General features: G+C 37.5%; 2 protein-coding genes across 3 annotated transcripts in view; one reads left to right on the forward strand and one right to left on the reverse strand.

Annotated features, from left to right (window-relative positions):
• Positions 1-248: 248 nt before the first annotated feature.
• LOC145482887 (type-1 angiotensin II receptor-associated protein-like) lies at positions 249-7,657 on the reverse strand. Of its 2 annotated transcripts, XM_081461528.1 has the most exons (8): positions 7,517-7,657; positions 7,299-7,333; positions 5,864-5,975; positions 5,383-5,449; positions 4,172-4,202; positions 3,124-3,151; positions 2,045-2,114; positions 249-649 (listed from the first exon to the last, which is right to left on the reverse strand). In XM_081461528.1, exons 1-8 carry the CDS (start codon positions 7,559-7,561, stop codon positions 555-557), a joined length of 483 nt encoding a protein of 160 aa, XP_081317654.1. In that variant the 5' UTR covers positions 7,562-7,657; the 3' UTR covers positions 249-554. The 2 variants fall into 2 exon arrangements, with proteins under 2 accessions (XP_081317654.1, XP_081317653.1); XM_081461527.1 differs by having other exon boundaries at positions 5,864-7,333; positions 7,517-7,625.
• An 84-nt stretch (positions 7,658-7,741) lies between these two features.
• LOC145482869 (tetratricopeptide repeat protein 36 homolog) overlaps positions 7,742-12,967 on the forward strand; it is a 5,428-nt gene continuing 202 nt past the window's right edge. Inside the window, exons 1-2 of the mRNA XM_081461506.1 lie at positions 7,742-8,231; positions 11,022-12,967. The exon at positions 11,022-12,967 is cut by the window's right edge and continues 202 nt beyond it. Coding sequence (XP_081317632.1) covers positions 7,823-8,231; positions 11,022-11,290 — 678 coding nt within the window. The 5' untranslated portion in view covers positions 7,742-7,822 and the 3' untranslated portion in view covers positions 11,291-12,967. The remainder of the gene's footprint in view (positions 8,232-11,021) is intronic.

Genomic DNA, 12,967 nt, shown 5'->3' on the forward strand with positions numbered 1-12,967 from the left:
AAGGCCACCCTGTTAATATGTCCAGATTTTTGTGGCCCCTTTTTGGTGACTGGATTAACTGGGTTCCACTGTATTTAGATAACAAAAAAGTAACAGTTTTGTAAATAAGGGAACAGGTTGTGTCAATCATTGGTTGCAAAATGTATTACCTCATTTGCACTGAATTTCATCAAAATTAACAGCTCAAATAACAGTCTAACAACATGTACATGTAAGCACCCCTCCATGTTGGTCATGCAGACAGTGAATGTATATCAATACAAATTCTTTTATTTCACACTCTACATTAAAATATTGACGTAACTACACATGCTCATATATGTTAGATAAAACAGCCATCCCAAAGCCATGTAAGAGTGTTGAATTCTGTCATCACGTGGAAATAATAAACAATATATCATTATACCTGTTTACTACAACATACTGAAATGTCATCAACTTTTCCTAGAAATTGTCACAGGCCTACAAATTTCAGCAAGCTTTTTGCAAAATTGAATGTTTATTTTCACATATGATCAGAGAATGGCATCACGTTCATGTGTTCTTGTCCAGGCTTATGACTGGGGATGGTTTCCAGGGGCTGGTACAGGCCCATAACCAGGTGGAGGTTTAGAGCTTGTATGACCCTCTATCGTCGCATAAGGGGAACCTAGAATTGAAACTTTTTAAAATTAAACAAACACCTGGTTGTTTAAGTTTACTACATAACAACTTCTTAATTAAAAGTATAGGAATATAAGAGAATTGAGTTCCACATGGTTAAACAGAAAAACTAAATTTAGTGAAGGTACCATGTAAAACCTACAATATTTACTATATTTAGAGAGGAAGCCACATCAGCCTTAGCTGGTTTTCATGTGGATCCTCAATCCTGGTCGAATTGGAAGATGGAGTAACACATCAGTAACTGTTCTTGTCATAGATGTGAGACTAATACAGGCATAAAATACAACATCATTTTTTTGGCCCTGCCTTAAGGCCCTATATTTTTCTGAAGGGAAGGAGGTGGGGGGGGGGGGGGGGGTGGATGGGAGGGCAAGGATTAAAGAATGACTGTGCATTTTATTCAAACTCAGATGAGAATATGCAATAAACCATTAGACGTAGGAAATGACCATACTGCCACCCCAAGGAGCTTTAACTTCACTGAATGTTGCAAGGGGGAGAAGGTTTCAACTGCCACTGAAGTTCTTAAAGGAAAGCGTGATCGAACCAGAACACTTCAATGAGTTGGGTACATACTGTATGGATGTTAAACATAAAATAACTGAATTAGTTATTAATGTTAGAAGTCTGCGTTTAAGCCTAATGGCTCAAACAACTGACACTTTTAACTCTGGTTTCTGTAGTTTGAAGGGACTAGCTACGTGTATTGCTCCTTCCCCTAGATGGGATGGTATTCCATTTGTGTGATTACTTCCCCCCAGCATTTTAAACACTGCACCCATTTACACACCTGGGTGCACCAGGCACTTTGAGAGTAAAGTGTCTTCCCAAGATCACAACACAATGACCATACCAGGGCTCAAACAGCTCATTCCATAGTCCAGCACATATTAACCATTAGGCTTCGCAGCTCACACACATTACAAATTAGAGGGTGGTAAACAGTATTTTCATGAGTTGTGAATGGCCTAATTTTTTCCCCAGGAAATGTGAAATGGCTTGTTACTTTCTCGTGAATTGTGATTTCATTAGAAGTCGTGAACCGTGATTTTCCAAAATAATTCTCCATGAAATGACAAAGAAGCATTTAATTTGTGTGAACCGTGATTTAGGTTGTGTCTTCTATTATTTGTGACTGTAATTAACAATATTGTGTGACTGTGACAGGACAATCATCCCTCTTAGTGTTAGTTGCTCGGATTTCCTTTTGCTGCAAGCAGAACAAGTAGCGGACAGATGACAAAGACATTTAACAAGGCTGTTGGGCGTAATGTTTCAAATATCATAAGTAATATACGTTCGTGTACTTGAAACATGATCTTGACCCCCTCCTCCCCTTTACCACCCTCGAATTAATTTGCAAAATCTGTCTGATTACCTGACCAGCTGTAGCTCTCTGCTCCTCCTCGGCTACGGTGATTTTGAAAGATAAGCAAGCAAGACAGAGGCTGCAATGAGGAAAAGCAAAACAAATTCAAAATCTTTTAACACATGACAGGAGCATTCTTACAGCAACTGAAGATTCTTTTTAAGAACAATTTCCAAAGTACACTGTGAACATTTTGACACCACCCTGAAGATCAGACCAGCTTGAAGACAGTTGAGAAGTAAGATTTTACCTTGGCTGATGATGAGGCACTTGTAAACAGGGATGGCAGATGGTAAACGTGAGACTTAGTCAATTGTGAGACAGCGTGGTCAGAATGATGTGGCGGTATATATGTCTTGTGGAATTCAGACTTTCAACTCGATTCAATTTTTTATTCACACTATAAAGGGCATTTACATACATTTTATGTGGTAAAGTAATGAAAATAGTAAGTCAAAATTAAGAAATATTATTAAGCTGTAAAGAAATAAAATTTATAAGTGAGTGGTGACCAAAATAGCAAGAGGTTTCTGGTTGGACACTGCCATGGTCAAGTAAATAACAGCGTAAAAAATTAATTCAGCTATGTTAGACCTACATACAATACATTACAACCAACATATATATATACACTAAATTCACACTTATATTTGATAGCAACAAAATCAAACAGCAAAATAAAACATAGTAGTAGCAAAATCAAGTTTGATTATTCAGGTGGCATTTGTACTCTTTCTTAAAGAAATTGTTGGGCAAACATTTGAAAAAGAAAACCTATAGGTGAGAAGGTTTCTGAGCTAGCCTTGCAAAAAATTGAGACCCAGACTCAGCTTTGTGAAAAAACTGAGACTTCGACATGCACATAACTGCTACCAAAATGATGCGGCGAGACCTGTGAAGTTCGACTAAATTTTGCGAGACCCAGAGTTTTTAAAGGGCCATTTGTCACCCCTACTTACATTCAACCACCAAAATCTGGGTACCTGAATCATTTCTGCTCAGTCATAAATATCTTCCTCTAATTTTGATTGCTTGATTGCTTTTTGAGCCTACTGTGTATTTACAACAAAGACACAGCATTTACTTACCTTCAAAATCAAACTCAAGATTGCCATTCTAAAATGTTGGATCAAAGGTCAAGGAAATATGTAATTTTCATAAGTGCTCTAAATTGTTAGTGAATGTGTTATGTTACTGAGAATTTGATAACTTAAAGCTATCTTCCAATAACTTCTTTTTTTCTACCCATTAGTGATTACCAGTGAGTCTGCTTGACAATACTGGTCACAGTTTACATTATTTAGCTAGTGTAATATAATATATTTGGCAGTTGACAATTATGCCTCTTAATCTCACCAGTTAAAACGGCAGCATTGCCCTTGATCAAGAAGTTGCCAAAAATCAACATTACAGAGATTGGACTAAAAGAACTGTGCATTTTGAGTGCACATATACTTGTTTGTGTGTTACCATTGATCACAGTTAAGGCATATAACTGTCACCCCCTACAAGAAACTTGAGCTCTTGGCGTCAGTGGTTAGCATTTAAAGCGTCTTTCAGCAGTTGGGGCATCCAGGTGTGTCTCGGTATGTACGTATTCCTGTGGTTAGCACTTGGGCCTTCAGGGTCTACTCCACCACTGCATGGTCAGCAGTTTTGGTTGCTGGTTCTTAGCAATGGTCAGCTGTCTTCTCTGTACCTCAGGCTTGCATTGCAGTATGCTCATATTACAGTTTACCTTGTGCATTGCATTGTACCAGGTGGGTGTTTGTGTGATCTTTGCATTTTTTCCCTCCCAGCCCTTCCCTGGGGATTTTTATAGGATTTATTCAAAATTATCTAGTAGTACTTACTGGTTATTATTTTACTTTTCCACTGAAATTCTAGTTTCATTATGACTGGTGCCTGGGCTCTGTGCAGTTGTAGGGTGCTTGTGGTTGAGTTGCAGGCAGTGCCTGCCATGTGAGTGGTCTTACATTGTGGGGCTGGGGTTACAGGGTGAGCGTTGGGTTGTTTTCCCTGAGCACCCAACCTTCACTTGCGATGAATGTTGTTATGAGGAGTTTATCATTCTGAGATTAAAGGACTACTAATGATTAATTAATAGTGTTTTAAAAACAAATGTTTAAAGGATACCCAGCACAAAACCTAAAGTGAGATGAAGGCACTGAAAGACAGAAAAAAAAAAATTAATAACCATTAGACATATCCGAACATATACTTCTACACGTATTTTCCTATAATTTCATGGTTTAATTCTAAAGAGTATTTCTAGATTTTCCAAATTTCATTTAAAATAGCCAGTAGATAGTTGACCCAGTTTATGTCATGGGTTGGTGTTGTATTCATTGGATTCTAGAGTGCTGTTTATTGTCATGACGTGCCACTTGTAGTTAATTATGACCATTGTACATTGCACTGATATGTCTATAATAATTATTATTGACTGCCATTTGGCATTTTTCCCTCCACCCTCACTTACATAAGACTCTATGTAACAATGATAGTTGGAGTGGACAATGTGCTTCAAAGCATTTTTATTGTTCCTTTAACTTGTGATCATTTCATCATGTTTTGTGATTTTTAATAAATTTCTGTATTTCTGCCAAACACCATTTTTATATTAGTGGGTCTCTCTATACCTATAAGGAGAAGGAAGCCAGAACCGTATCTGTTCTTTTTGGCAAAGAAGTAAAAAACCAGGCAGAAGTTAGCACTTAAAAAGCTGCTGGTTTAGCATCAAAGGATCATTTTGCATATCTCTAACAAAAAATGGATTATAGGGCCGGGAAGGGCAAACAAATTAAGGCTACAAAGGTTTTCTTCTGACTGTTATCACCCAATTGGTGATACAATGTGTTAATGTTACAGAAAATATCCATAACCACCCCTTTGAAGGGGTTTCAGTTTGAGGCACCCCTCCCTACTTCACTCCCCTGGAAAATATTCTAGCTAGTTCAGATTTGATATACGTTCCTTTTAAATTTTGCGCTTTCACCCCATCTGAATCTCCAATGACCTTCCATGGGGTGCAGAATGAATATTTTCTGAAAGTCTGTACATTAACTGAGCTTATCAGATTTTAATGGGACAATAACATCTTAATTAATAAACTACATGTACATGAACAATGCTTAGTATGAATTAACCCTTCTTTGGAGAAATTAATCAGAATATAGTTCAGTCATGACATCCCCATAGAGGGTACCAGTCATATTGCATGCAGTTCCAGGAAATAACCATTTATCCACTCCTGAAAAAAGAATCATAGGAAATTCCAAAGGGTGAAGGGAGGTTTTAAATGTACTAAGATATTTTGGGGTGGCTAGAGAGAACATACATCTTACCTGGAGTATAAAAAATAGAAAAAACTATGATATCATGTAGTATTGTAAACAACATTCCACACAAAAACTGCATAAAACAAGAAGAAAATATCAATGTTAATAAATGTCAAAATTAATAATACTTTGCATTGCACCGTTATAGAAAATATCCATACTCATATGGGACGTTTTTTGATTTGAACCCCAGCCCCTCCAGAAATTATAGTTAAGTGTCATATACTTTCAAAAATTTTAAAAATTTTTAAAATAATTTTTGAACCCCTCCCATGATGAATTTTCAAACTTTATTGGGTGGGTATGGATATTTCCTGACACTGCACATTACTAACTTTGAGACCTTTGAAGGGAATAATTGGCAGTAGCAACGTAATATTATGTTTCTGGTAGTTAAGTGCTGTCCCTTTTTTGTCTCTTTGGATAGGGTTTGCATCTATGTGGTAGTTTAATTAAACTGATTAATATTGTGTGTACATGTACATACCAGCTGTGATGCATCTTCATTCTCTGGTGATGCTATTGCCCAAACTCCTACAGCTAGTACGAGCAAATTACAAAAGAGATATGTTTCCGGTAACCACTTGAACTGATCGCCCCTTGATAAAAATAAAGAATAGATTGAACAATAATGAGCTGCTTTTACTTCTACTGCATATAAAGGTAAATTAAGTCTATGTCTGGCCATTAGTGGTCCATGCCATCAGAACTTATACTGATCAATTCTATGTTTCTCATTACACTGCAATAATTACAAACATTAATAATCTCCTAGTCTGAACTATGACTATCAGTTACTTACTTACTTACTGCCCTTATGCATGGCTGTCATTAAGGACTGTAACTCGTAACACCTGTTATGGCTGAGTATGCTTGATTTTCCCTCGATGCTATGGGTGAAATTGCCTGTTGTTGATAGAATTCACCCACAAAGTAACAAGTTTGCTGTAGGTGTGGAGAACGAGACTACAGGTAACTCAAAACTTAATGAGAGCCCTGCTTATGCCTGCTGGCATGTAGTGAAGCAACAGCCATCAATGCCGTATACAAATTTGTTGCTCTCCATGCTGTATTCCTAACAATACTGTACTAGGTTCAAAGCAGCAGGCAAATGGACAGCCATGAAACACAAAAATATTGTGGCTCCATTAACCAAACCAAACAAAGAATGAAATACTGGTAATCGCCGTCCACAAAAATTAGCTATTTGGTTCAGTGTAATAATGACAATTATAAGTGCAACCGACTGTGACACTACCTAAGTTTTGTGAGGTGTCCAAGTCTAATATATACAGCATGAGGTATTGACCATGTATCATCTAGGTCAGACAAGATACCTGGATAAATTTGGCCAAGTTCTTTTTTTGGGTGTTTTTGAATTGAGCTAGGCAGTTGAGAAATCCATGAACATGGGTAAAAAAAGAACAAGACCAACATCGAACCGTTTGACTGAACAAGTTTGGTCAAAAAGTAGTTATTAATTATATGGTATAAAAACCACCAGCCCATTTTCTTGCAGGGAAGCTGAGTGAGCAGGTATTCCCAAGTGGGTAAGATAGCCCCATCTTGCTCACTCAGTGCAGGATTTCATTCATCTTGCCTACTTCCAGAACTTGTCATGAATAATGACTTTGTTTTGCTTCATAATGAAAATTTTGGGGAGCACACTTTGCAGTTTCTACATGAACGTAACAATAAAATTTATTTCAAACCATATGTGTAACATATATACAACCACATACATGTAGGTGGTCAGGATATTAATCATACTACTGTTAATCTACCAATATACACTTCTTACATTAAATCATACAAGTTCATTAGCTAATTACCATAAAATTGATTGTATTTTTTTAAAAGTACTCGCCGCAATTCAGCTGTACGTGTGCAGCCATAGTTTTCTCAAGGGGTGTTGAACTTACCATATAGTTAAAATGAAATGAACTGACACAACAATCTGCAAATGTAGAAAGAACGCAAATGAACACGGGCTTGACATACCTATTCACAATTTGCAGAACAAAGCTTAAATAGACTAAATAGATTAATTAGACCCATTACAGAAATATGTGGGTATTATTGTGAGACTTACATGGTATGGCATGTACAGAAAATACGATTTCAATAAAGCACCACTCACCTTTAATGAAACTGCTGGCAAAGTAACTCTAATAGCTCCCTCCATATCAAATCGTGCATGCAAGACAACCACGGACTTCAAAAATCACAAATAGACATGGAATAGTTCACGAAATAATTGTACAAGTCACGAGAATAGAGAATATTAGAACCCAGTCTTAGGAAAACTACCGGAGGTTCGTGTAACCTGAGCTTGAGGCTTAAATTGACCGTAGAAAAAAGAAACAAAATTAAACGAAACGAAAGGCAAATCATTGCGAAATTATTGTAACTAACGAATCGAATGTAATCACGAGGTGTCGGAGGAATGAGCCTAAATCATGACAGAAAGCCTACAAGTAGAGGAGTTTTCGGGATCTACCTAATCCGGGATACGGGATACGACGGGATACGGGAAAGCAGTGGTTTCCAGGGCCTTCCGTTCCAGAAAAAAATGGCGACCAGCGAGAAAGATCAAGCTGTTTTGCAAAGCATTTTTAATCCTTTGTTACCCCTTGGTGACATTCCTCCAAAGCATGAAATTGAAAATGAAAATGAAATTAACGTCGAAAACACGGAGGAGTCCAAACGAGCGAAAGATTTAGAAACATCCGGTGTTGAGAAAGCGGAACAAGGGGATTTGGAAGGAGCATTGGAGTGTTTCAACGAAGCTTGTGAAATCTGTCCTTCTCGTCCGTCTTGTTTCAATAACAGGGCTCAGCTGTGGAGGTTAAAAGGTAGTTATATCGAGGCGGTGCTTGTTTGCTAACGTCCTTACAAGTTCATCGAAACTTACACCCGTAATGGGTTGTAGACAATTTTCTATTTTGAATATTCACCAAGATATCTATCAGGGGAGGGGGTAGGAGGGTCTCTCTATATGATACGGAGGGGGATGTTCATGTTACGATTTAGGACTATTAGTACTGGTCAGGGTTTTCAATATTTCTTTCAATTCAGCTTGTAGTTCATGTAAGCATTTCACATTTTAGCCCCTGGGTATAGTTACGTTTTCAAGCGAATTAGGCCTGGGCAAACATATTTCTGGAATAAGTTATTAACCCTTTGAATACTAAACGTTTGCCAAATACTACCGTTTTTTACCGTTTAGTCAGGTTTTTTGGTTGCCATGACGCTAAATAAGCCTAAATTTTGCTAAGATAGCGTTTTTTTACCAAAAAGAGAGATTTTTCGAGGATTACGTACAAAATTGAACAGTATTTCAATTCCGGGCATGCACATAAGCCAAAATTTGGACTTTTCTTTTTTCTTGCCATTACCTGTTCTCAATTTTGTTTGTTGCCCCTTTCCTTTTTTTCCCGGCCCTTTTACTCTGGCCACCTTTTGTGTTTCATGTTCTCTCTGGCTGTCCTGAAAAGTTGGATGTTAACTACAGGCGAAGCCTAGAAATGGACCTTGATCAATCATAGGCATAGTGGACCATTTTACCACCGTTTTTGCACCAAAACTGAAAATGTTGTTTTTCGATTTGCGACGTCGCAATGTCGTCGATATCTAAACCTGACCATTATACGGAAAAGGCCTATCCTAGCTCTACCATCTGCTTATCAATAATATCTGGTGACATTTAAATTGATGACGTCACAAGTGGTACAAAGAGCACAACCATTAAGTGGCCGTATATGGCCACTTGGGCATCAAAGGGTTAAGTAAGTACCTAACTTTATTTTACCAGGGTAGCCCATTCAGCAAGAAGGCTGGAATCCATAGTGACCCAAGGTGCTTGTTGTTGTGTTTTGAAATTTAAATTCAACAATCTTTTTTTTCTGATATATGGCTTTTGGCCAGGTAGTCAGTGTCATGAGTTGCTTTTGGACTGGCCTTCCATGGGCTAATTCAAACTGGGTCTGAATCCCAGGGGGGGGGGGGGGAAGGGTACTCCCTTATTTGGTCTACACTGGGATGTGCTGTTGGACAGGGTGTGATTTTTTGGCCTTGCTGTCCTGAACAGGGTATACAATTTTACTCGCCTCTGTCCTAAACATGGTCAGAACCTGTCCTAAACAGGGTATGGTATTACAAGCTGAGAGACGTTAACCAGCCATTACAAGGCCATCAATCAACATCAGATCATTTTCTGGACAAGAATGCTATTGTTGTTGGTGTCCTTTAATTTAAATAATTTAGAGCTTGATGATTGATGGCCTTTTGTTTAGTTTAAGTGTAGAGATGCAACAACTGAGTTTTAGATGCATCAAACATGATTTCACTGACTGGAATGGCTTACTGAACAGTTTAATTCCAGTAAAATGAGAGAGTGTGTATTTTGTCTTTTGTCCTAAACAGGGTCTTAAAAAAAGGGTGTTGCCTACACAGGGAAGGGTTTTTAGGGTATTTTTGTCCTAAACAGGGTCAGGGTTTTATTTCAAACCCTCAGCGGCACCCCTATACCCAAACATGGGTCAAGTATCCCCCGGGGGTCTGAATCTTTTCCATGGCTTTTGTTTAACCTTTAAATAAGTTAAATCATAATAGTCATAATACAAGAATAGTAAATTTATTAATGGTATGCATGGAATAGAAATGGGGTCACCATTTCTGGGTTGTAAGCACTTTAAAGCTAAAGTATTTATAAGCAGTGCAAACTAACTACTAAAGAACATGAATGTTATGGATAAAATTGCTTTCTGGTGCTTCTGAGTCTTAATATAATCTTAGACTTCAGTGTTGCCCCTGCATTTGCTATAACAACTTGCAACTGGATATCCTTACAAAGGTACCATCACCTAATATTCCAGATGTTCAATCTCTTGGATGTGAGGTTGTGAAGGCTGTTTCAAGTAGGCTTAGGTGACTCAGAACAATTACTTGAAATGTAAATGTTGATGTCCATAATATTTGCTTTGATTTTAAAATAATTTCTAGTTCCAAGGCTAAAAAAGTTAAAAGTAAAAAACACTGAACGTTTTCTACACTAGGTCATCTTCAAATGTTTATGGCCAATGTGTCATCCCAGGAATTGCATTGTTAGCGAACTGGCAGAGAACTTTAATATCACTTCACTGTGACTGGCTGGGAGGAGAGATATTTATCGTTAATTTTTAATTTGCACTGCGGTGCAAATTAATTTATGCATTTGTAATTTTCTCAGTCATATAATAAATGAGTAATCATATACAAATTAATTTGCGTGTTTATGATTTTCTCTGTCATATATTAAATGAGTAATCATATGAAAGCTTGAGCGATAAAGGATTTACACTACTCGTGATATTAGAAAATTCTTTCAAATTGCATTTGCCTAAAGGTTCATGTAATTTTGGGAGAATTTTAAACATTACCCATAGTTTAAATCCTTAATTGCACTTGCATTTATACAATTACCTATACTAACTCATCTTATGGAGGAATTTTGGCCAGCTGGGTTATTTTCACAATATTGCAGACTGAAATTTATAAAATTAAAGACTGTGAAACATAACAGATGGACTGCCACTTATAGAAGTAGTTATTTGTTTGTGTCAGTAATACACTTGAGTTATGGGGTATCTTGTTTTTATCTTTAGGGGATATCAGCAGTGCTTTGGAAGACTTGAACAAAGCTATTGAACTGAGTAGAGACAAAGGAGCTGCTGCAGCCCAGGCTTACACTCAGCGAGGCTTAATCCACAGGTTAAATGGAGTGGAGGAAAAAGCTCTTGAAGACTTCAGCAAGGCTGCAGAGCTTGGTAGTACATTTGCTAAAACAATGGTTGTGCAAATGAATCCCTATGCCGCCATGTGCAACAAAATGCTTGCCGAGGCTATCAACAAACTGAAAGGAGAATCACAGTAATAGTTTATGGCTTCTGTATATGTATGAATTATTTTAATTTCCAGACTGTCTGGTATGGACAGAGAGCTTGTGATAAAGAACATGACATGACTTCAAAGTGCGACACTTAGATCACTGGGTACCCCTCAGGCCTACATTGGAACATGGCACTGAAAGGGTGACAAGTGTTCATTGTTTTCCATCTTAAACTGGGTATGCATTATTTAAATTGTGAATATCTGTGAAACTCATCAGGGGATTACAGTACTGAGAATTAAGGGTGCGTTTCTTTAAGAAAAATTATCCAAGATTGCATTCTTAAATCTGAAAGAATCCGAAAACGGAATTTGCATTTCTTTACTAAACAGATTAATCCAAGATCTCTGGGATCATGGTGCATCAAAGGAACTTTAGAATCCACTCCCAGTGTGGATTCTTCAGTTCCTTTAACGCACCATGATCCCAGGGATCTTGGATTGATCTGTTTAGTAAAGAAACGCAAAATCCGTTTTCAGATTCTTTGAGATTTAAGAATCCAATCTTGGATTTTCTTAAAGAAACGCACCCTAAGACATAATGGTCTTCAACAACAACAACAACAACAACAACAACAACAACAACAACAACAACAACAGCAACAACAACAACAGCGAAAACAAACAGCAACAATGACAAAATATTTAAATATTAATAATTTTGAATAAAGCATAATATGGTGAAAATCAAAATGGTTAAAATCTATACCATATTTCAGACCAAAATGACTCCAAATCCATACCCTTTGGAACCAGACATAACTATTTTTTTTAATAGCTTATATAAGGGAGTACTCCCCATATCATGGGCCAATAACCAAGCTTCTCAGTGCTGTAAAGTCAGGGAACAAAATGATGAGAAAATGTGGCTGGATAGCACAACTGACTGATGGAAAACTACACAGTAACACAGCTGACTCGTATTTTTTGGCCCATCATCCTTATATTCTGGAATGATCAAAAGAAAAGAGTGAGTAACATTACTGGCCCGTTTTAAGGGGCACCCAACGACCGTTTTCTCTCGAATGCTTTTAAATGCTGTTTTAGGCTATCTGAAGTACTTTTAATGCTCGGCAGATTAATTTTAGGTTGTGCTAAAAAAAATTTACCTGTTCGGTTATCCTAGGGGAACTTGAGTACTCTCGAATTTATTAGGACTTTTTTGTCCATTTCCCGAAAACCTTAGGTCTTATCGCCTTTCCGAAAAACATAGGCACGCAAGGCATGCAAGAGTTATTTTTTCTTTGTGAAGTGTTGGAGATAGGAGCATTCATGGAGCTGATTACAGTAATGATTTGGTTAATTTGACAAGTTTTTTGGTTGCGATGTACAGCAAGAAAGAAACTGGGAATTTATGATGTACATGCGATGTTACATCGGTCATGGTAAGATAGCTAAATAGTAAGCCATAAAATGTTTGATTGAACAAACTACAGTAATCTGACATGTCTCCAGATTAATGTAGATACCATCTTATTTTCCAACAGGCAATTGGATTCGTTCTTTGATACAAGCCACACTGTGATTGGTGTGACACGTGCACATGCATAACTCCCTCACTCACCGATCACATAGCCCTTCCAACCCCCAAGAGGAATTCTTGCTCAAAAATACTCAAGTTAAATAAGAGACCTTTTCGCATTTTATACGAGTCGCAAGTTTA

The sequence above is a fragment of the Orbicella franksi genome, chromosome 3 (genome assembly GCF_964199315.1).
Source record: "Orbicella franksi chromosome 3, jaOrbFran1.1, whole genome shotgun sequence".
NCBI classification, from domain to species: Eukaryota; Metazoa; Cnidaria; class Anthozoa; order Scleractinia; family Merulinidae; genus Orbicella; species Orbicella franksi.

Excerpts from the sequence above, each read along its gene's own strand:
- LOC145482887 (XM_081461527.1), bottom strand. The coding sequence starts at position 6,064 with ATGGCCAGACATAGACTTAATTTACCTTTATATGCAGTAGAAGTAAAA. Across the intron at positions 4,203-5,382 it reads TTCTATTTTTTATACTCCAG|TGCCTTCATCTCACTTTAGG; the intron begins GTAAGATGTATG and ends TCTGTCTTTCAG. Across the intron at positions 3,152-4,171 it reads CACTTTAGGTTTTGTGCTGG|AATGGCAATCTTGAGTTTGA; the intron begins GTATCCTTTAAA and ends CCAACATTTTAG.